The sequence below is a fragment of the Saccopteryx bilineata genome, chromosome 1, assembly GCF_036850765.1.
Source record: "Saccopteryx bilineata isolate mSacBil1 chromosome 1, mSacBil1_pri_phased_curated, whole genome shotgun sequence".
NCBI classification, from domain to species: Eukaryota; Metazoa; Chordata; class Mammalia; order Chiroptera; family Emballonuridae; genus Saccopteryx; species Saccopteryx bilineata.
This window is the reverse complement of record NC_089490.1, coordinates 115,485,948-115,509,821: the sequence shown is the minus strand read 5'-3', so window position 1 is coordinate 115,509,821 and position 23,874 is coordinate 115,485,948. Positions and strand designations below refer to the sequence as shown.

Sequence of the window (23,874 nt, the reverse complement as noted above, 5' to 3'; positions counted from 1 at the left end):
GTTTCTACTCTACTTTGAAGCTGAATTACAGCCTGTTGTATTTGGAAAATGTAGGTGACTCATCTCGGGGGAGAACCTTTCCCCCACCCACCCTCCCCATTCCTAATCCAGTAGCTTCATGTTGGAGCGCAGGTATTGCTGGTTCAATGTTCTTGAAGTAGAATTACCATTTCTTTACATGTGGCCATGCCTCTTTTTAACAATGAGGTATAATTTTAGACTAACAATGCCTATCCTTCCTGAGCTATGGTCTTGATCAATCATGTGGGTGGAAAACAATTCAACTTTTTGATAAAATCACACACATACAAAAATTATTGCACTTAAAAACAACAACAAAAACAAAACACTCAGCCCAACCAGCAAAGGGCCAATGCACATCTTCGGAAGGGGCTGTGCTCCCTCCCCTTTGCAGAGCGTCTGGACCTTTCTGGTGTTCAGCTGAATTTGGTCCATTATTAAATGTCCAGAAATGAAAGAGTCCAAAAGACACTGTAGGCTCTTTAAGGCTAAGTCTTCCCATTGCTTCTATGAGACAAATTATTTCCTTGGCCACATATTATAAAGCAGGGGCTCCTTTTAGCAAAATGGCTAGTAGGGTCCTCCAAAACTCTGGATGCTGGGGAGGATGGGTACACATCATGACCTGTCCTGTGAATAAGAGAGAGAAACAGTAAGCAGCCTGCGAGGGGAACGTTGCACATCAACAGCCCTGTGGCTGGTAGTACAGTATATTCCTCTGACTCCAGCACTAGTGCTCAGTACACCCCTCTCACAGGCCAGCGGGCATGGTTGAGCTGTGCATCTTTCTCTGTGTAATTCTTACTTTCTGTGGATCTCAATGTCTTTCTTTCTACCTGCAAACTGCTCTTTCTCTCTTTACTTATTGTTTATCTTTCCTGCTGCCTTGTGATTTGTCCCTTTCTCTTGTGTGTGTGTGTGTGTGTGTGTGTGTGACAGAGAGAGACAGAGAGAGGGACAGACAGATAGGAAGGGAGAGAGATGAGAAGCATCAATTCTTCGTTGTGGCTCCTTAGTTGTTCATTGATTGCTTTCTCATATGTGCCTTGACTGGGGGGCTAGAGCAGAGTGGGTGACCCCTTGCTCAAGCCAGCAACCATGGGCTCAAGCTGGTGAGCCCTGCTCAAACCAAATGAGTCTGCACTCAAGCTGGTGACCTCAGGATTTTGAACCTGGGTCCTCTGTGTCCCAGTCCGGTGCTCTATCCACTGCACCACTGCCTGGTCAGGCTCTTTTTCTCTTTTTTTTTTTAAGTGAGAAGAGGGGAGATAGAGACAGACTGCTGCATGTGTCCTGAATGGGATCCACTGAGCAACCTCCATCTGGGGCAGATGCTCAAAACAGCCGAGCTATCCCCAGCACCCAGAGCTGACACTCAAACCAATCAAGCCACTGGCTATGAGAGGGGAAGAAAAAAAGAAAAGGGAGAGGGAGGGGAAGAGAAGTAGATGGTCACTTCTCATGTGTGTCCTGACCAGGAATTGAACCCCAGATGTTCAAATGCCAGGCTGATGCTCCATCCACTGAGCAAACTGGCCAGGGCCTATCTCTCTTTATTGATGTATATAAAGGCTCAATGCTAGCTCTATCCTGCTACTGACTGGTCCATATGCTACTTCCTCCATATATTTCCTACAGTGTACCTGTTCTTGTCCTCTCCTCACCCTGTCAATGGTCCTGGCCCCTTAGTGTATTCAGACACAGTCCACATTCTGCTCACTGAGTTGAATGGGCAGGTTACTTGTTACTTCAGTCAAGATTACTCACACCTCTAAAATCTAGTCTTCTAGTCAAATTTTGAGCACATGCATTGAATCCTAATGTATTCATAAAGTTTTCAAGTTAAGAGCTTACAATGGAAAAAAATCAAGGCATTTCCAGACTGTGCTATCTCGAACTTTCTACTTTAGGGTGTTTTCTCCAGCTCATGTTTTCTTTGTGATCCCTGTATGACCCTATGTCATCAATAAAATATTTGCACAAAATGTCTAGATAAATAGTGTGGATAATAATATCCTGACATTTATAGGCACAGAGCCAAAATCAGAATAATTTGTGTTTCAGGGTGGAAGGAATGGAGGTCAACTCATCATGAGTTGCTGAAGCTCCCTCACGTCATTCATGCCCACCGACCTAGGTGCCCTGAAGCTCTAAGGTCTGCTGCAGTGTTGTCTCCCCCTACACCCACCTCCCTGTGACCACCTCTGTGGGGTCAGAGCCAGTACAGGGGGTCGACATCATCGTCTGTTGTATCTCAGAACTGCCCCCCCCCCTACCATGATAAGCTCTTCCCTACTTACTGCTCTGGATGCTGAACTAGGACTTGCTCACATTCTCATAGATGACGTCACTGATGCAGAACTGCTGTTTCTTCTTCAGCCATAGCAGCTGCACACACTGATGGATAAAAATGTACTGCTCCTAGAGCGAAAGACAAAGCCATGTTCAGAGCAAGGTATTTTTGTACAAATATGTGCAAAGGTAATATTTTGATATTATGACAGTATTAAATATTATGATCGGCTGTCAAAGGAACCAATTTCTATTTTTAAAGAGATAATTTTATAACTAGAAAATCCAAGAAAATCAACTGTAAAAATATTTTGAGTAATAATAGAACTTCGACTATCATTACTTAATGCTAAAGGCAATGAATATTCAATCAAGAAATCATGGGCTATTTTGAAAAAAGAGAATAGTCTGTCACACCATAATACACCAAAATAAATTCCAAAAAATTTAATAAATTAAGCCCTAAAAATAAAAGAAAAATATAGGTTAATTCCTCTCTAATTACTTTTAGAAAGGGCTTTCTAAACAGCAAAGCAATGGAATAAATTATGAATAAAAACTTCCACCCATTGTATATTTTTTAAGAAGTAAAAAAATTAAAATAAAAGACAAACTAGAACCTTGGAAGGAAAAAAAATTTCTAGAATTATAACAATGTTTATACCTTTATTTTTGTTTAAAACTCATTCAAAACAGTAACACACTTAAATTGACAAATATATAAATAAAAGACATTTATCATTAAACTAAATATTCCTAATATTCCTGGAAGGCACAGACTATGTCTTTTTTATTCCTAATGCCTATTAAATGATTTTTGAAGGAAACTAAGGAATTATTAAAACATATGCAAAAACTGGTCAAACAATCAAAAAGGTAAGTTAAAACAATTGTTTTTCACCTCATAAAGTGAGCAAAGTTAAAGGGAAAGGTAACAATGATGACTTGAGTTGGTTGATGCAGTCATTTTAAGCTACTGATGGAGTGATAATAAAGTGCTAATAAATGGCATTGTGAACACAGATGATAGTAAAAAAGCAAAAAAGAATCCCATTTAATATCTTATAAAAAGGTAAATGGTTTAAGTAATCAATAGTATATTTATATTGAAACATTATTATCTTTAAAATGAAATTTATATAATTTGGGACAATTTGGGATAACACACAGCTAATGTTAAGTGAAAAAATAAAATTTAAATTAGTCTATAGACACATAGCATATGAATATAATTGTGTGAAAGTTATACTAGAATATTCAATCAAGGCTGAGATGAAATATGCCCAAATATTGAGAGTAGCTCCTTTATGTGATAAAATCAAGATTGCTTCATGATCTTCCTCCTTTTTCTTTATTTCCAAGACTTTCTCTATATGTAATACCATAACCTTTAAATAAGACCAGTCAATAAATCCATAAGAACTTAAGAAGCATTTGTATGACAACTTTATACAAAGGATAAGGTTAATACTTTAAACTACACTTGGTGATTTTCACCTGTGTTCTCTAATGAAATTTGGAGAAAATATATGTCCTTATCCTGTTACAATATCACATCAATAACTGAGCTACCATCTCCTTATCACACATCACTCCATTGTTTGCCGTGCTGGTCAGCACTGGGCATGGATAAGGTAATGACCACTTGGTTTCTCACTTCAGAATTACTCAGGGGTCAAACTTGTCTGCAAGAGAGAGAGAGAGAAAGAAAGAAAGAAAGAAAGAAAGAAAGAAAGAAAGAAAGAAAGAAAGAAAGAGAGAGAGAGAGAGAGAGAGAGAGAGGAAGGAAGGAAGGAAGGAAGGAAGGAAGGAAGGAAGGAAGGAAGGAAGGAAGGAAGGAAGGAAGGAAAAGAAAGATGTAGTCAGACCACAGGAAAAGTAAATAAACACTACTTATGGACAGCTCCCTAAGAATTCCTGAGAATCTACGCTGCCAATCAGAAGGATGGGCTGCTCAAAGCAAAGCCCTAACTGACCTCCAGGGAAAGCCTATTAGAGGAAAGTCAAACAAAACGTTTGATAAAAATAGAAGAGAGCCGCACAGAAAGGAATGTCATCTGCAGGTAGCACTTGATGGTTTCAAAGCAGTTAACTAGATTTTGTCATTTCACATAACATGTACTTTACAGCAATTTGCGAATGCTGTCACCCACAATTTACAGACAAAGAATGGAGCTTTGAGAGGCAAAGTGAGATATGTGCAGTGGACATGCTGGGACTCAGGCCTTCTCGTGGGGTCTGGCCTGACAACCCAACTTTCTTTACCCTTTGCTGCTCTTGTGGAGAAGTCCATCATGGCATTTGCAGGTTTGATCCCCGTCAGGGCACACACAAGAGTCAACCAATGAATGCATACATAAGTGGGACAGCAGATCCATGTTTCTCACTCATGTGTCTGTGCTTATTCCCTCTCTCTCTCTCCCTAAAATCAGTCAATAAATTTAAAAAAATATAGCCTTGACATACATCTGAGAGCATGGACAATGCAATCAGTTGCTTCTGCTATTTTTATTTATTTATTTTTAGGGGAGACGGCAGCATCTGAACTCCAGACTGAGAGGGGCTATGTTTCTTCTGCTTTTGCTACAGGACTGAAAGTACTTGACTATTTCCACTATTTTTAGAAGGGGATTTGGTGGTGGAATCCAGGTAAGGAGGAGTCAAGAGGAGTAGGAAAATCAGGAACCAGCCTCAGTACACAATACACAGGTGGCTGATACACATAGAGTGATGAGATGAGAAAGCTGAGGAACAGATTGCTTTACTCTGTTCTTAGCTTATTAACATTGGTAAAGTAGAGTAGGGTGTGAATGGACTCAAGGAGGATGTTAGGAAAAACCCTAACCTTCAAAATACAGGTTGAATCACCAAGAGCATAAACAACGAGGAAATACAATGGTAAAGAACAAGAGGTTCCAGACGTAAGAACTGAAACCAGAGAAGATGCCCTGCTAAGTCCTGAGGGCACTCACAAGTGGAGCTGGCACAACTGGGGAAAGAAAAGAAAGTAACCTGTGGTGAACTTGCCTCTTTTGCTGACTGAATTTTCCCATGGTCATTCAGGGAAGGGATATCATACTTTTAAAAGGGCATTTCCCTAGAGATATCAACCTAAAATGCTGCCATAAACAAAGAAGCCAAACAACCAAAGTTTGGGGCAACAAAGTCTGGAGGAAACCCCCATTTTCTCAGCTTTGCAGGAAGGCACGTGGTGGCTGCTGTGGTTCTGTGTGACTACCACACCCGGGAGCAGGTCATGGCGCTGAGCTGGGTCGAGGGTCTGCCGTGTGGAGGTCCTATTTAAAAAGGGATTAAACTTTTTGTATTGGAAAAGTCCAAAGTAAACAGGCTATAATTAAAGTCTATAAAGTTAGAAAAGGTATAAATTAAGTCAATGTGGCAGAGAGTTTATCAAATCCAAAATCCTTAAAATAAGGGGAGGCTCTTTGAAGTGTGGGGATTAATATACATCCTGGGGAGTTTTAATCACACATTAGGATGTACATTTATGGAAATGAAAACCAAAAATTTGGACCGATTCATAGAGCACAGTGTAATCATTAGGTAGTGGGTTTCTCTGAGAAACCAGGGCATTTTAAACAAGGTCATGTTTATGTCCCCACGGTAGCCAATTACAAGGCAGCAGGATTGGGATGTGAGTGGGCCAAGGAAGTGAGGACGCGAATACATGTTACTTCCTTATCATCCATGAGGCATCTGAATGTGAATGGGTTACTTTTCCGAAGTGGTATGATCCTGCTTTGGCTCAGAAAGAAACACATCGGAACGGCTGTGCCAAGCCTTGCTCAGAGGGGAGTGGGGAGGCAGGAGAGAAAAGTCAAAAGGGTCGTAAAGAAGAAACTCCAGAAGCAAGACAGCAGCCAGCCGGTACCTCAGGCTTTTGAGTATACTGACATCTAGTGGCGTATAATATGAAAAGCATGCGGAAGACCAAGGCTGTTTAATCCTCTGGACTTTAGTAAGAGGTCTGGGCCAGGTTGCGTTCTACCATGTTCCTCTCACACAAACGCCATCAAAAAAGGGATTATTGTACATCTGAAGCTAAAAAGCTGCAGGTATGGCAGGGTGACAAGGATTACAAGCAAGCTATTGTGCTTAGGTTTTGAGGCCCACACTGGTGCACACCCACTGTGGCTCTGAAGGTGTGTGATGCTGTGGGCTGGCACCCAAGCTGAGCGCATTCTGAGGCTCCAAGGGAGGAGGGGACCTGGGAGAAGAGGAGGGGTGGGTGGTTCTAGGGATGCTGCCATGTTGTTACAATCTAAATCCATTCATTCAGATCGCAGGAATTGGAAGTGCTGGTAGGTTGGGGGCTGAAAATCCTTAAAATCATAAGGGAGACAGAAAGCATAAATCCAACCCATGATCATTATCAAAAGTAGATTGGGACACAGAGTCGCATGGCAAAGAAACTGATAACAAACTTTTGAATCGAATCTAACATTTCAAATATAAATTAAATCTCACCAGTTCCACAGTCTCCACTTGGTAGCACTTACCCGGATTGTCTGCTGGAACTCTCACTCTGGGCAAGACTGGTGTGTCTGGATTTGAACCCTAACTCCTCCAAGTTCAAGTTGCATGAACTTGTGTGAATCCCTTATTCTACAAAAGATAGATTTGTGTGCTCTGACTTACTAAAGGGACTATGACACCAATAAAAGTACACTGAATGGATTTTTAGAAGCTGACATGTATTTCTTATATAGCTTGAAGCGTTTGAATGTGCACAATAAGGAAGGATAGCAGATACAAAAATTCTCAAGGCAATTCTATTGAAACAGGAGATGGAATAATGGGAAGTTCATTTTAGTCAAAGGCAAATCTAAAGCTACCTGTGGATTACATTCCTACCTCTGTCTGTACCATGGACATCCGGTAGGACCTCATTTCTGACACCAGCCCTAAGATGTCGACAAACTCATGTGCCCGAATGTGCTGCATGAGCCTGTCCAGGGCGATGAACGTTCCTGTCCGGCCGACGCCCGCGCTGCAAGAAGGGCAGACAACGCTTTACTCAGACAGTGCTTCTACACTGCAGAAAACAAATCAGCGATTCCGATTCCAAAGACAAAATGAAACGACATCATTGAGAAAAGAGACTAGAGTAAACTCCTGAAGATATTTTCCACTTAATGGATATTTTAAACCAGTGGTCCCCAACCTTTTTTGGGCCACAGACCGGTTTAATGTCAGAAAATATTTTCACAGACTGGCCTTTAGGGTGGGATGGATAAATGTATCACGTGACCGAGACAAGCGTCAAGAGTGAGTCTTAGACGGATGTAACAGAGGGAATCTGATCATTTTTTAAAAATAAAACATCGTTCAGACTTAAATATAAATAAAATGGAAATATGTAAATTATTTATTCTTTCTCTGAGGACCGGAACCAAATGGCCCACGGACTGGTACTGGTCTGCGGCCTGGGGGTTGGGGACCACTGTTTTAAACTACACAATTATGGTTGAATTGTCTTCTAATAATGACGTTTCTGAGCATCACTGCTACTTCTGTTAAAGAGGTAAGGGTCTGTACTGCCTTGGCAACCTCTACCCTCAACCTTACCCCCTGCCTGGGGCTTTCTGCTTTCTGAAAAAACTATTCATATGGACCTGGCTAGAAAGTTGGTTCCTGCTGTCAGGGAACTAGACACATAAAAATTCCAATCCTTTGAGTAGCCTTGGAGTTAAGCCCTCACACCCAGCTCAGAAGTCTAGTTGAGATGCCCATAGCTCTTGGACCATATCAATTTGTGTGCCTTCAACTCTAGGTTGAGTTCACCACACCTGACATTCCTTATTGCACGTCTTCCTTTCTCATGAGTTTTAGGCCTGCTTCAGTCTCCCAGTATAATCTTTTATATAGATGCCTCAAAACCAAATTCAATATTTGGACTCCATCAATTACAGCTCCCAAGTCCTAGTGCTCAGAGAGAGTAGAGGGAAGTGGAGTGATTTGTGCTGACCAACTGCTCATCACAGTTCTACATTTTAAAGTCAGCTCTTCTTTTCTTCCAATAACTAAGACTGAAGGGCTAAGTGGTCCCAAACTCCGAATTACAATGAAATGTGAGAAAAGAGGAAGTCAAAACTAACTTGTATGCAGAATTTGCTGGGAGAGAAATTCAGCAGTAAAAGCCTGCAATTCAGAGCTCTACTTTGCTTTTTCTACTTGATAGCCCTCCCCTCCTAGGCCTATCATCTCAGGTGAATGTTCTGCCCTGGGGTGAACACCTATAAAGTCATGTCCAGAACTGTACCTGCTTCCTGCTGTGAACAGAACCATGAGTTCAACCACATGGTTAAGTAGCTGTATTTTAAGCTCTTGGAAAGAACCACTGTGAGATTAGAAAATTTCATCTGGTAAAGCAAAGTTTTTAACCTGTGAATGACTAAGATAGACCAACAGCGAAGACACCCTCCCTGATCAGAAACTTGATAGCTTACAAAACATTTTTCCTTTCCAGGGAGACACATACTCCCACACTCCTCTCTGTCTCCTCTCCTCTTCTCTCTCTCTCCCTCTCTCTCTCTCTCTCTCTTTCACACACACACACACACACACACACCATTCTACTTCACAGAGACCAAGGTGCTAGCTAGACCCAGGATTATAGATCTTTTTGCTTAGGTTGACGTGGCTGCCAGTGCTGCCTCTCACAGCTTTATATATAATACAATACAGTGGGAGCACATTTTTATGCCCTACTCTTTAGAGGTTGCATGAAAATTTTATAACAATATGTCACACCATTGGTATTTTAATTGGTATTGCATTGAATTTATAAATTGCTTTGGGTAATATAGACATTTTAATGATGTTTAATGATGTTTATTCAGTCATAAGAAATGATGACATCGGATCATTTACAACAACATGGATGAACCTTGATAACATTATACTGAGCGAAATAAGTAAATCAGAAAAAACTAAGAATTATATGATCCCACACATAGGTGGGACATAAAAATGAGACTCGGAGACATGGACAAGAGTGTGGGGGTTACGGGGTGGGCGGGAGGAGAGGGACAGAGTTGGGGGAGGGGAGGGGCACAAAGAAAACCAGTTAGAAGGTGATGGAAGACAAATGGACTTTGGGTGTTGGGAATGCAGCATAATCAAATGTCAGAATAACCTAGAGATGTTTTCTCTGAACATATGTACCCTAACTTATCAATGTCACCCCATTAAAATTAATAAAAATTAAAAAACAAGACAACAAAAAAACCCAATATGTCACACCAACAGATTTTTTTTTTTTTTTTAGTAACATACATTTATTTATTTTACTAAATATGGTTCAAAAAAACAAACCAAAAAACTTACTTAAAACTAGTCCAACTAGGTGGACTGGGCTGACAACGACCCAACCCCCTTCTATGTATACAGAACTGGAACCATATCAGACAGCAAGCACTCATGTACACTTTGCCTCTCCTGTTGAACATGAACAAACTTCTCTGAACCAAGACAAATGAAGTTTTACAAGATACAGGCACTTTATGTTCCCAGTTTTAGAAATAAGCCAAGTGAAAAATACTTAGTAAAAGTAACTGGAACAGAGAAAGCTTTAGGAGTTCTACCATTAATTTTAGTGACCTACACTCAATGCAAACAAGAGAGCAGCAAACAAGTAAAACAAAAGTTTAATAGGTTAATGGGCATATATATAAAAAATAATTCAAATTTACTACAACTGGAGAAAAATGCCCATCTGAATCCAACTTAAAGATATGACAATAATGTGCATTAAATTGTGTACACCTACATAGCTGAGTAACATCTGAAAGCTTTGCAAGAGTGTATGGTGAGAAAAGCAAAGGTGCTTTTGATTCCACAGTATCCAATTAAAACAACTTACCAAAAAAAAAAAAAGGTACCAAATACTTTAAAATAAATAGTTCATCATTTTGATGAATATATACATATAGAGTCCACGACTTGGGAATTTAGCTATCTAAAAGCGGCATATCACTATCCAGAGGTGCAGGAGCAAGTTCACATAAATAGAACAGTGTGGCTTCACTAGCTTCGGCCTCAGTCAGTGGCTCCAAGCGAACAAGCTTACTTTGGGACACCAACAGATTTTGATGGAGCTTTGTTCACTTGGTAGAAGAAGAAGGTTAATTTCAAGGATAACTCTTCCCACAAGAAACTAGTGTGGTCTTCGATTTTTGATAATGTAAAAGGTCATAATACCCCCCTCCCTTTCATTTTAACTATCTGGAAATTTAAGACAATTTTAAAAAGCAATCATAGCAACTATGTTTATCTTAATGATCTGAACATTCTCATTTCTCCCTTCTTTCATCTAGCTTTTATATCCGTTTATTATATTCTGGGCTGTGGTTAACTATTTTTAATTTGACCTTGCATTTGGTTTGTGTTATAAACCACTCCGAGTCCTTGATAGGGTAAGGTAATATCTCACAGTGCTTAAGGCATGGCCATGGGGACAGGTGTGCCTCCATATTCGAGTTGCATGAACTTGTGTGGACCCCTTAACCTTTCCGCTCCTCAGTGTTTCCATCTTAAAAGGGGAATAATATCTATCTTGTAGGCTATAGAATATAAGATGGTTATATTATAAATAAACAAGGTACCTAGTAAGACCTCAATCATAAATTTTTCAAAAATCATAATTCATTTTATTGTTAATTCAATCTGATCAGGGGTTTATGGACTAGTGGGCTCTTTTCTTTATAAAACAAAGCCCTTGATGCTTATCAGAAAACACATCTGGTCAGGGGTTTATGGACTAGTGGGCTCTTTTCTTTATAAAACAAAGCCCTTGATGCTTATCAGAAAACGCATCTGGTCTCACCTGTGGTGGCGCAGTGGATAAAGCGTCGAGCTGGAAATGCTGAGGTTGCCGGTTCGAAACCCTGGGCTTGCCTGGTCAAGGCACATATGGGAGTTGATGCTTCCTGCTCCTCCCCCCTTCTCTCTCTGTCTCTCTCTCTTCTCTCTCCCTCTCTGTCTCTCTCTCTCTCTCCTCTCTAAAAATGAATAAATAAATAAAAAATTAAAAAAAAAAAAAAGAAAACGCATCTGATGACTTTACCTGCAGTGTACAATCATGGGGCCTTTGCTCTTGGTAGCTTGCTGTCGGACCACGTGTACGAACTGCAGGATACTTTCTGCAGCGTTTGCTGTGGGCACACCGTGATCAGGCCATGAAGTGTAGTTAAAATGCATCACGTCTTGCATCTCGTCAGCCTTTAGGAAAAAAAGCCAAAGCAAGCATTAATGTCCCAGTCCAGAGTCAGAAAAGCCCAGGCCTCCACTGCAGCTCACACATTAATGGCATCAGAAGGTAAAGCCGCCTTCCACCCCTGGTCTGTATACTTCCCCTTCCAGCTCGGAGCATTGTGCCTGCAACAAAGCAAGATCTGAAAAAAAAAAAACAACACAAAAAAACACTAACTGTATAAAACCTCAAACAGTAGGATAAAGAGGCTAATCCATGCCTGTATAGAGATAAGAGTTTAAGCAGATTAAGGTTTACATCATAGCTTTTGCTATTTAGGAATTTCATCAGCTTCAGCCAATGAATTAAATACTGTGGAAGGTGCTGTTGGTGCTCCGTGCGTCCCCCTTCCCAGCTGCTGCCAGCAGCACATAGCTGTACCCTTCCTCCGGCCATCCCCCAGGGTGGGGAGCTGCCATGCTGGGAAATGCCTAAGAGGCTCTGTTCTCCTGCTCAGGATTCCAGGATTCCGCAGCCAACCGGTGACTGATAACAGGGTACAAAACCCCGGCCCCATTATGGCAGCTGGGGTAACTAACTCTGTGGTGCCATTCATGCCTCAGCACTCTCCTGGGGCCCAGCTGACACTAGATTCCAGTGGTACCCATTGCTGTGTGTGGCTTATTCCTTATCCTGTCCTATCTTATTCTCCTTCTTCCCTTACAGAATTGTCCCAAGACTACTCTTTCAAAAAATCACCTATTTAACAATTTCTGTCCTGGGCTATAGGAATAAGGGGCTTGACCCAAGGTAAACTCACTGAAAACAATTTTCTTATAGCTAAAAGGGTCTTTGCAAAGGCTGTAGTCTACCCTAAGCTCCAACAAGGGTTGTTGTGGAGAAAAAGTATGCTCTTGTTTGTGAAGGACGGTATGGTACCCGTTAGCTGTTATCACCACCACCACCACATCATTACTGCCGCTTACTGTGTTAGCTCTGGCCAGTTATGGGGTTGGTACTGGGAATCCTTATAAGTGTGTATGTTCTGTGTATTTATCTTATCCATATTAATGCATACATCAACTCTTCATATTGTTGGTCCCTCAGGTTGAGTAAATTTCAATTCGGATGCGAGTTATTCAAGATTCACTCTTTTTATACCTACTAATGTGTAAGCATAAAGATTGATTCCAAACCCAGTCCTCACAAAGATCTCTTTCATCCCCCTTCCCTCAAACTTGGTAAGAGCCTAGAATCCACTCAGTGGATGAGATACTATATCATACTTTGGGAGAGTCTGGCCTGACTATGAGTTTGGAGCTCAAGTTTAGTTTCAGGTATTAAAGAAAAATGAAGTCTAAAGAGTCAGTGGTCTTGAGTGGAGTAAAATTTGTATAAATATAGTAAATGTATAAATGAAGTACATAAATATATAATACATAAGATTTGTATGAATATAAACAAGTCCGCACTTCCACTAGACCCACTGTCCCCTCTGCGCCTAAGGCCATACATGCCCAGCCATACACAGTGCCTCTCTCACTGCGAGCTCTTTCTTAGACACACAGAGCCTGAAGTTTGCAAAGATGCTGGCTCCCATCACTGCTGTCTGCAGTCTGTATGGCAAGAAAGTAACCCAAGCATAATAAATTGTGCAGAATGACTCAGTTACTCAAAGCCATGAGGATTTAGGGCTACTCATTCACCATATATATGCAGTACACACACACACACACACACACACACACACACACACACATTGTACCTGGTGAAGTACTATATATATATTATATATAGTATATATATGTTTATATATACTATATATATAATATAATATATATATATATGTTGCCCAGAAAAGTTTATAAGAAAGCTCATTCTTTTAACATGATGATGGCAGGCTTAGCACAAAGATTTGAACAGTGTAGGTTATAGCTATAAATTACAGTTGATCTGAAAATATATTTGGCTAAAATATTCAAGATGCTTCAAAAATAGGAAACATATACATCAGTTTCTCTGCCATGCAAGGCAGAGGACTGGGCATCAGGGTGCTCTCCAGCAGATGAATAGCAAGACACACGTCAAGGAACAAAGGGGCTGTTGCTACTGTTTTGTCTCCAGTTCTTACAAAGTTCATGCCAAGTTTCAAGTAGTGGAAAGTACAAACTGTGTATTATGGTTATCTTCCTCCTTTTTTGTTAAATGTGAAAACCCTTCTGGTTACATCTTATTTAGACTTTCCAAAATTTCCCTTACCCTGATTGCTTCATTTATGCAAACTTACCCTGTTGTGCTCTAAAAGTCACCACGTATCAATTTGAGGGAATAAAAAAGGGTAGAATCAAACAATGAAACACATAGAAAAATATGTTCATTAGTACAGCACAATGTACTTTAGCAATTTAACTTTTATCTAGGGAGCTTAAGACTTTAGATTCTGTTTATGGCCAATTGGGGGCACTCTGAAACCTAATGCTTGTAATTACTGTATAAACACTTTAACAGAAATATTTTAATCTTATGTTTTGAGCCGTTCACATGCTTGTTGTTAAAAGGTCATCATTTAAAAGCAAGGACAAGAAGCATAGTATTGACCGTGAAGTGATCTATGTCATTCTTCCCTGTGAAGGGAATAGACAGTATCTATTTTATGCTCTATAATTTTTTCTCTAAGATGCAAACCTAGGGAAAGATATATTCTGTATTTGTCTAACAGGTTCCAATGACTTTCCCGCTAAAATCACCAAAAAAGCAGAGTTCAAATTGCATTCAGATTGTCAAATATTTTCTCTGATGGAAATCTACTGATGTTTTCCAAATTCTTTATTATTTTTGAAATTATTTATTTATCCACTGCTTTGTTTATTCTACAAAGATTTATTTAGTGGCTAAGGGTTGGGATTACAAGGATTATTATAACAGGGTACTTGCTTCCAAAACTCACACTGGGGGAGGGAAACATGAAGTGAGAGAATTGTAATGGTCTAGCAGGGGTCTCCAAACTTTTTACACAGGGGGCCAGTTCACTGTCCCTCAGACCATTGGAGGGCTGCCAAATACAGTGGTCCTCTCACTGACCACCAATGAAAGAGGTGCCCCTTCCAGAAGTGCAGTGGGGCCTGGATAAATGGCCTCAGGGGGCCGCATTGCGGCCCACGGGCCGTAGTTTGGGGACGCCTGCACGGTACTGAGATGGAGGGATAGCCATGAGACCAGAGCAGAGGAGGAAAGGGATAAAGATCTCTTGAGACAGGGAAGGTGAAACAAAGGAGGTGACACTGCAGTTGAAAATGAGTAAGAATGTGCTTAGGGAACAGGAAGAGATAAACATTTCAAAGAAACAAAACAGCATGAAGCACAGTCTGTGAGAGTCATATAGGGATTTGCCTAAATTCTCAATGTAGTCAAAACCATTGTTAACTTCCAGTGGTGGAGAAGTGATTTATCTTTCATAAATATCAACAAATGGGTCGTTAATGAATGCTTATGTTGTGTTGATATGGACAATCTTTGATTTCATCGTCTGCATTAAGGGTGAGCAAAGATTTTCTGTGCGGGGCAGATGATCAATATTCTAGGGTCTGCAGGTCCGGCATCTCTGTTGCTACCACTCCAGCCTGATGCAGCCAAACACAGTCATGGACAACCTGAAAACACGTGTGTAAATGTGTTGCGATAAACTGTTACCTGTGGGACAATGACATTTGAGTTATATAATTTCCATATAATAGTTTATATGAAATATCATTCTTATTTTGATTTTTTCCCCAAAACATTTAAAAATATAAGACTCATTCTTAGTTCACGGGCTTTACAAAACAGACAGTGGGCAACTTGGTCACAGGCTGTCAGGAAAGGTTGTGTTTAAGTAGCACATTTCTTTTTTTTTGTATTTTTCTTAAGTTGGAAACGGGGAGGCAGTCAGACAGACTCCCGCATGCTCTCAACCGGAATCCACCTGGCATGCCCACCAGGGGGCGATGTTCTGCCCATCTGGGGCGTTGCTCTGTTGCAACCAGAGCCATTCTAGTGCCTGAGGCAGAGGCCATAGAGCCATCCTCAGCACACAGGCCAACTTTTGCACCAATGGAGCCTTGGCTGCGGGAGGGGAAGAGAGAGACAGAGAGGAAGGAGAGGGGAAGGGGTGGAGAAGCAGATGGGCGCTTCTCCTGTGTGCCCTGGCTGGGAATTGAACCCAGGACTCCTGCATGCCAGGCCGATGCTCTACCACTTAGCCAACCAGCCAGGGCCTAAATAGCACATTTTTAATGAAGACTTTCCTATCAAACTGTGTTCTCAGCAGAGAGCATGCTTAAGTGGAGAACTCTAGTAAAAGTTCCCTCTTATTTTCTGGGCGGCCCCATGTGAACAACACAACAGGACAACGTGGAGGACGTCAGCACCCAGCCCGGCACACAGACATTCTGTGTGTGCTCCAGGCTTGTCCTCAGACAGGTGGCAGGCCTCATGGTGGAAACACTGTTCTGACACCCTAACAATGAGAAATCAATAACTTTTCAAAAGAGATAAAGAACCATGATTAAGAATGCCTCAAAATACCTTTGAAATAGTAAAAACTGAACCAGAACAAAATAAGGAAAAGAAGCCAAACAAAGCCAAACCCAACTACTAAATCATGGTTTAAGGGGTCTCCAAACTTTTTACACAGGGGGCCAGTTCACTGTCCCTCAGACCATTGGAGGGCTGCCAAATACAGTGGTCCTCTCACTGACCACCAATGAGAGAGGTGCCCCTTCCAGAAGTGTAGTGGGGGCTGGATAAATAGCCTCAGGGGGCCACATTGCGGCCCGCGGGCCGTAGTTTGGGGACACCTGGCATTTAAATTTAATTGTGCCTTGTATATCCTACTTATACTCATATATGGTTATACGACATGTCCCTCCTTGGTCAGGCCTGGTGAGCAATGACTCACATGTCTTCTGTTGCCCGGGGCTGACCCAAAATGGAGCTAGGGTTTGCTTTCCATTTCTGAGGGCCACCAGGCCAACCACTGCATCAACACCATTCTTGATGAAATGGAAAAAATTATGTTAAGGGGGCCTTTGGTCTTGAAGGAAGCAGTGTTGCCAAGCCTGAAGTGCTCATGATCTTGGCGGATGGTGGGTTGGTCTCCTGACACCTGGAGGGTCCCCTCTGCATGGGGAAAGAATCTGAACTTGTGCTTCATGACTTACGTAATTGATCCGGAAGTGTCTACAGGCCCAGTCATCCTGCTCCTCCTCTGAGGTCATCTCCACGGTGATATCTCCGTAAGCTATGGGTTCTTCTGTGAATGGCCAGTAATGGTCACATTTCACCTGTGGTGGATATAACACAACATTTTCAAACACACAAGTTGGGGAAGGAATGAAGTCTGTGCTCACTGAGGAAAAACAAAAGTGCTTGTGTCTGAAGAACTGTATATGATCATTGCGAGGTGAGCTGTGTGGTGAGACCGGCTTCTGGTGCACAGTAAGCACCCCGTCCATGGCTGTGGCTACGGCAGGTTTTGCTGCTGAGTGAGGGGAGCCCCTTAAGCACTTACCCTTCTTTTCTCATTACACTGAGTGAGCATGACAATGATCTGGGACCTCTGTTGTAGGACCATCTTCCAAAAGTCATTTCTGGTTTCAGGCAGCGGCCCTTGTGTGGCAATGTATTCCTGGGATGAGTTGTATCCCTGAAAGATTAATGACAAATTTGTCATCTAAGGAACCACTGCTAACACCAAATGCTATTCTGCACAAATTAGAAAAGGGTGCAAATGTACTGGGACAGGCCTGTCAAAGGGTCACACACCTTTGTAATGTGTTCTCCTGTGTTCATGGAAGGGCCATCAGAGTAACTGATGATACAGGTCTCTATGATTTTAAGTACAATTATTGAAAAGCCTATAAAATGACACACAATTTTTTTTTGATAACTACTATTTTTATAGATATTTCTAAAATACAGGTGCTCAGGTGGAGCCCTTTGAGTTTGGTTGGTGAAAATACTTAAATGTACAAGAAAGATGATCTTTAATACAATAATGTACTTTCATTTTCACTAGTTCTTTACAAGAAAATATGAACATAACTACTCTCTGTAGTTCTTTCTTCCTGTTGTTTATTCTGAAATGGAATAATGGAGACTGTTCTTTAGTAGAAGAGCTTTCTTTTTAACTGTTTGATGTATCCCTGCATCCCTAATTTTTTTTTCTCTGCTTGGGCTTGAATTCAGGTGTCTAAATTTTTAGGGTTTTTTGTTTTGTTTTTCTTACAGGAATGTAGTTGGCATTGATGTAGTCTGCTCCTTCCTCCTCGTTCATGGAGATTAATCTGACTCGGCTGAAGTCATCTAGAAAGAAGAAGAAGAAAGGAAACATTAAAAATCAGAGTGGAAGGAAGAATGGCTCAGGTCCTCTCTTCCCCACATCCAGTCAAAATAGTAAGTAATACAGTACATAGAAAAAGTACATTTTAGCTTGATATTTTAGTCATACCTCAAATCTTAATCTCTTGTTTAAACAAATACATAAATAACTCTTAGTCACTATTTTCTCCTACCAGCTCTCCTGTCTTTGGAAGAATTAGCTCTCTATTTTTTTTTTGGGGGGGTGTGCAGAATATTTACAGAAACTAAAATTTCGGTAGAGTATGGAAGATCATAGTATAGAAGGCTATAACTTATAGCCTAACTACACAATTTCCATTTCATACAGGGACACCGGGCAACTCACCACCTTTGGGGAATCTAGAAGAGAATGAAGTTGCATAGGCTTTTTGCGAAGGGACTTAGATGAGAAAAGTAGATTCTGAAATGTATACAGATGTAAGGTGTTATAGTGATAAGACTACCTACTATTATCAAGAAACTTTATTAAGGACAAAGTTCTTTTTCTAGAGCTTGTTCACTCTCCTTCTTTCCCCTTTTCCACTCTTTCTCAGCTCCCCCGAGAGTATAGCGGAGAAGAAAGTTATATCTATATTGGATTATATTTTAATTGTCCTGTTGGTACTTCATATTACTTTTTCTCTGTATGTTGCTTTATTAAAAATATTAAGCAACAACAAAACTTTCCAGAAGTTAGAAAGAGGAAGCATTTTAACACACTGAATTCACTTTTCATTTGCCTCTCTTCATTGTCATGAATTGACAGAAAATCTATTATGAGAGCACAGATTATCTGATCCCTGATCTGGCTAAAATATTTTGATCACCAAAGGGCCAAACTGTCAGTCTTTCCTACACATGCAATTTATTTAAAAGCATAATGTTTATTTACACCATCCTATATACAATAGGATCTAATGACATTAGAGCACAGATATTCGATCAGAGATGGCCTTAGGGATACAGACCACAACAGAGTGTGACCAGAGATTGGTGAAACTGATTAATTTTCAATAATCATCCTTTGATCTTTGATAGGCATAAACTGAATCAGTACAATAGATAATCTTACATGGTAGGATGTTTGTGTAACGATTTTTACATCGGTTCAGTGGCAGGTCTGCCGCAAAGTGTGGAATATCCAGTCCAATCAATTTCAACTCCTACAAAAGATAGAGAATAGATTTGAGATTTTCATACACAGTGTGGACTGGATTATTGTTCACATTGGATCGTTCTTCACTCCCAGCCTATAACAGAATCATCACACTCCCTTTGCCATATGATGTTCCAGAGCTCCCATTGAGATAGAATATACTTCTCCACCCAACTCTTGTCTACTTGCTTTGACCAACGAACTTGGGTAGAACTCGTGTTCAATAAGAAGCCTTAAATGTGCTGGTTTGGTTTGGTTTGTCTTCCTGTGTTTCTGCCATCTGCCATGAGAAGAACGTAAGCAGGGAAGCTGCTAGTCCCCAAATGAGGAGACACGTGAAACAGCCCTGACCCTGATCCGTGGCCTGAAGCAGAGTGCCCCTGCTATCGCACAGACCCACGAGTAAGAAAAATAGATGCTGTTGTGGGTCACTGAGATTTTGCTGTTGTTTTTATATGGCATTATTACAGTAATAGCTGAGAATGGAACACATAAATACCTCAGACAGCCTAGTGCTCATTTGGAGAAGGTAAGGATTATGTACATGACACTTAGTATATGAATTATTGAATTATTTGAAAAAAAATTTAGAAAAGAAATGTTTCAGATTTTTAAAGGTATAGAGTAACTGAAATTTATTCAATTTGCATAAATATTTCATATTCTATGAGGACATATCAGTGTTTCTCTTTCAGGCAATGAGGGATAGAATAAGTAGTAAAAGAGAGAGTAAGGAGCAATGTAGGGATATTCTCCATTTCACAAGATATAGGATTGCCAGTCACTAAAATAGAAAAAAAACCAAAACTCAAAAATAAGGATGAATCAGTAGTAGGGAAACAAAACCTTCAGTGAAAATAAGAACATCCAAATATTTGCCTGTGTGGATCAGTACTCCCATAAATCCTATATCAGAAGGCGCATCAATAAGCCATGTTTCTATAAACTGACAATCGTCACATCTCAAAAAGGTTATGCTACTGGAAAAAAGGAGATTTCTAAGCTGCTTTGTCATGTGTCTGAGAGGAAACAAGGGACTGCAGTCAGGCCAGGGGCATCGTTCACGCTGTGGTCTGTCTGTGCGCTGCTCCCTGGAACCGTACTGGGCATTACTAATGCAGCAGATCCAGTTATACTCCTCAACAAACTTGAGGAAAATATTAGTAAGCAGCATATATACCATCAGTAAATGGGATTATCTATAGAGCACTTTTCTATAAGACTGTTATGTGAGGCAGTAGAGAAACCACTTGTACACTTTTTTTTTTTTTTTGTATTTTTCCGAAGTTAGAAGCGGGGAGGCAGTCAGACAGAGTTCCACATATGCCCAATTGGGATCCACCCGGCATGCCCACTAGGGGGCAATGCTCTGCCCATCAGTGTTGTTCTGTTGCGGCCAGAGCCATTCTAGTGCCTGAGGCGGAGGCCATGGAGCTTTCCTCAGAGACCTGGCCAACTTTGCTCCCATGGAGCCTTGGCTGCGGGAGGGGAAGAGAGAGATAGAGAGGAAGGAGAGGGGGAGGGGTAGAGAAGCAGATGGGAGCTTCTCCTGTGTGCCCTGACTGGGAATCAAACCCAGGACTTCCACACTCTGGGGCCGATGCTCTACTACTGAGCAAACTGGCCAGGGTCCACTTGTACATTTTATTTACTCATTTAGAATGTTAATATTTTAAACAAGTCTTACTCTTAACAATTCCTCCCAATTGTTACTCCAATGAATCATAAGCTGGAGGAGTACTTCTCAGGGGAAAAGTTTTTCAGAGTCTTTGAAAGAGTTTCAAAGGGAGTTGGGGACATATGACAATGTCTGAGGAGATTGAACAGTGCACTCTCTTTCATGCCTTTTGTGTCATGATTCCAGTGCTCTTTGCAAAGAATATGCTTCAGAGATCTAGTTCTTGAAACTTCAGTGGCTTCCACACCAAAGCTCCCCGTAGCTCTGTGTGTGTGTTTAATGGTACTAGGATGCAAGCCTGCCTGCAGGCAACCGGGATGGACCGGCCAAAACTGTCCGGGTTCCTCCATTCCTTTGTTTCAGTATCACTTTGACTTTTCTAGCTGAAATGTCTCAAACTTTCTGGCCTAATTTGAAGCCATTGTAAAGCCAAACTATGCTAACTTTGATCCTCAATTCACAAAATTAGGAGTTTTTCCATCTTAACTAAAACCCTTGCTTGACAAATGTCCTCCAAACAGAAGCTTGTCACTGCTACTCTATTACTGGTTTTTCCATTTTAAAGGGTTTTCAACGATGGAATATATTGTTCTTGTAAGAAAGAAACTTAGTTTTAGCAACTTCAACTAAACCAGTCTTAGGTTAGATCCTTTTGGCAACTGTAAGCTTATTTAAATGATGCTTCCATTGTATAAAGTACTTTGGGAATCTACCTCGTTTAGAGAGTGCCTTTATGGATAGCTTGTCCAAACATCTAGCTTATTTTGGTATACCACTTGTAAACTATTGGGCTTTGGAAAAATAGTTCAACATGCCTTAACATCAGTTTAATTACCTCTAAGGTAAAGCTAATAATTCCTCCATACCTCACTGGGCTATAGCGTTAGACTCAGCAAATATCTGTGCAGTGCTATGGATAGTGGTTGTGAAATGTGTTTGTTTTGTTTTGCCTGGCTCCATATTCTGCCCTCCTTTGCCATTTGTACTAACAGACCAACGACTCCCTCCCACGCAAGTCCCCTGCTCTGAAGACAGACTGATAAGCCACAGGAAAAGGACCTCAGACACGAAAGAAATGGTGGAAACAGATTGTGGCGGAGAGCCGGAGCGCATATGGAAGCTGACGAGCTGATTGAACTTTAATTGTGTGTTGCCTCCCTGCTGTAAATGCCCTGAGTTGTTCAGAGAGGTTTAATTGGCTGAACACTGTGAATGTGAATTGCCAAAGCAGAATTGTAGCAAAGCAGGAACCGCATGTACACAAGATGCTTTGCAATCTCCTGTAACTCTGCCTGTCAGTATGTGGAAAATCGAACACAAAGTTTACAGTTCAGTAGCTTTGCAATTTTCTATTTAACCATATGGAAACTCCAGAGGTTTAAATTTTTAAAGAGTCAAAGTATGAAGGGATGGCCTGAAACCAACATAAATCATTTTTGAATTTTGTCAGTTTGGGTTCCAATATAATTTAGCATTGTGGTTTCTTTTTTTCTAGGCCATATATGAATGGGCCTATGAATGGTGGTCCCCCAAATGATATGTCCACATCTTAACCCCCAAAACCTGTGAATGAGGTCTGATTTGGAAAAAGGGTTTTTACAGATGTAACTAAGTTAAGGAACATGAGATGAGATCATTTTGTATTATTCGAGTGGGCCCCAAATTTAATGACAAGTGTTCTCTTAAAAGGGATGAGAGGAGAAGCCATAGACAGGTGGAGGCACGGCTTTGAGTTAGGCAGCTTGTGAGCCAAGGAATGCTTGGAGCCACCAAATCTGGAAGAGTCTCCTCTACAGCCTTCAGAAGGAGCAGGTCCTGCTAACACTTTGATTTTAGAATTCTGGCCTCTAGAATTGTGAAAGAATAAATTTCTATTGCTAAGAGCAGTGGTTCTCAAAGTATGCGCCAAGGCGCACTGGTGCATCCCAGAAGATTTCCAGGTGTGCCCTATGGTATTCCAGAGAAATATGTGCCTGTTAGGGACAAAAAACCACCAGGGTTTTTGGAGTTTAGATTTTTGGGGGACAGAAGTATGGGGAATTGGCTGTAAGCTGACAGTCTGCCCAACCCCCCACCTCACTTGCCTGCTTAGGTTGCAAAAGGCTGTTAAGCTGTGGTGCTGGATTGTTTACACTATCCCCAATGTTCCCCAGAAAGACTGGAAGCAAGTTTCTTCTATCCTTTGTTTGGTATAAAGTTAAGATGATATGTATGGTGGGGGTTTTCTGCACTTGGTAAAATTCTTGGGTTGCCTTGGAAACATGATTAAAGCTCTCATTGATTTGCTAATGGTCCAGTTTGCCCTATAAATAAAGCAAGATGCGGTTTTTGGGTGCACTTTGTTCTTGCCAGCAGCAATTATAGGGCTCGCCCAACCCCATATTTTCTTAATTTACGTATTTTCTTAATTCTGCACCGTTCCCACTTGGGACCTGGAATTACTAGCTGTGCTGGTTCGCAGTATGTGTTCAGATGTAAAAATAAATATAGTTACTCTATTATATCATTTCATTATGAAAATACTGCTCTTTTTGTTAACACATCATTATTATATTTATTATTAACACATCATTATATTATTTTTAGATAAATACACTCTAATAAAATGGATATATTTCTCAAAAAGAAGCGTGATATTGAAGAATCTGATTCTGGAAGTGAGCAAAAGTTAAGTGTAAATAAAATAGGACTTGAAAGCTGATAAGCAGAATTGAATTTATAGCATTTTCCATCACTAAACACTGAACAATACCATTGAATTAGAAACCTATTCATAAAAGCTTCAAGTGATTTTGGTTTGACATTAACAGAAGAAGAAGAACTGGCAGCTATATCCACTGATCGTGGATTGATGATTAAACATAAGGAATTGTCTCTTGAAACCTTATGGATTTCTATAAAAGAAGAATATGATGTGGCAATATCTAAAAAAGCTTTGAATATTTTACTACAATTTTCAACATCCCATTTATGTGAATTAGGATTTTCAACTCTCAACACAATTAAGAGTAAAAAGAGAGGAATTCTTCAATGTATTGATGAGGAAATGAGAGTTTGCCTTTCAAATATATGTCCAAATAAGTCGCTAGGATACATCAGGCTCATGTTTCTCATAAACACAAGAATGAAAAAATT

At 40.6% G+C, this 23,874-nt stretch overlaps 1 protein-coding gene across 3 annotated transcripts in view; it reads right to left on the bottom strand.

Moving 5' to 3' along the window:
• Positions 1–300: 300 nt before the first annotated feature.
• The window catches only part of PTPRO (protein tyrosine phosphatase receptor type O), a 239,020-nt gene continuing 215,446 nt past the window's right edge, over positions 301–23,874 (bottom strand). For all 3 annotated transcript variants that reach the window (XM_066264542.1, XM_066264543.1, XM_066264545.1), the window contains 8 exons: positions 18,978–19,068; positions 17,793–17,869; positions 17,076–17,210; positions 16,726–16,848; positions 11,402–11,556; positions 7,189–7,324; positions 2,322–2,442; positions 301–651 (listed from right to left, as the gene is read on the bottom strand). In XM_066264542.1, coding sequence (XP_066120639.1) covers positions 2,338–2,442; positions 7,189–7,324; positions 11,402–11,556; positions 16,726–16,848; positions 17,076–17,210; positions 17,793–17,869; positions 18,978–19,068 — 822 coding nt within the window. In that variant the 3' untranslated portion in view covers positions 301–651; positions 2,322–2,337. The remainder of the gene's footprint in view (positions 652–2,321; positions 2,443–7,188; positions 7,325–11,401; positions 11,557–16,725; positions 16,849–17,075; positions 17,211–17,792; positions 17,870–18,977; positions 19,069–23,874) is intronic.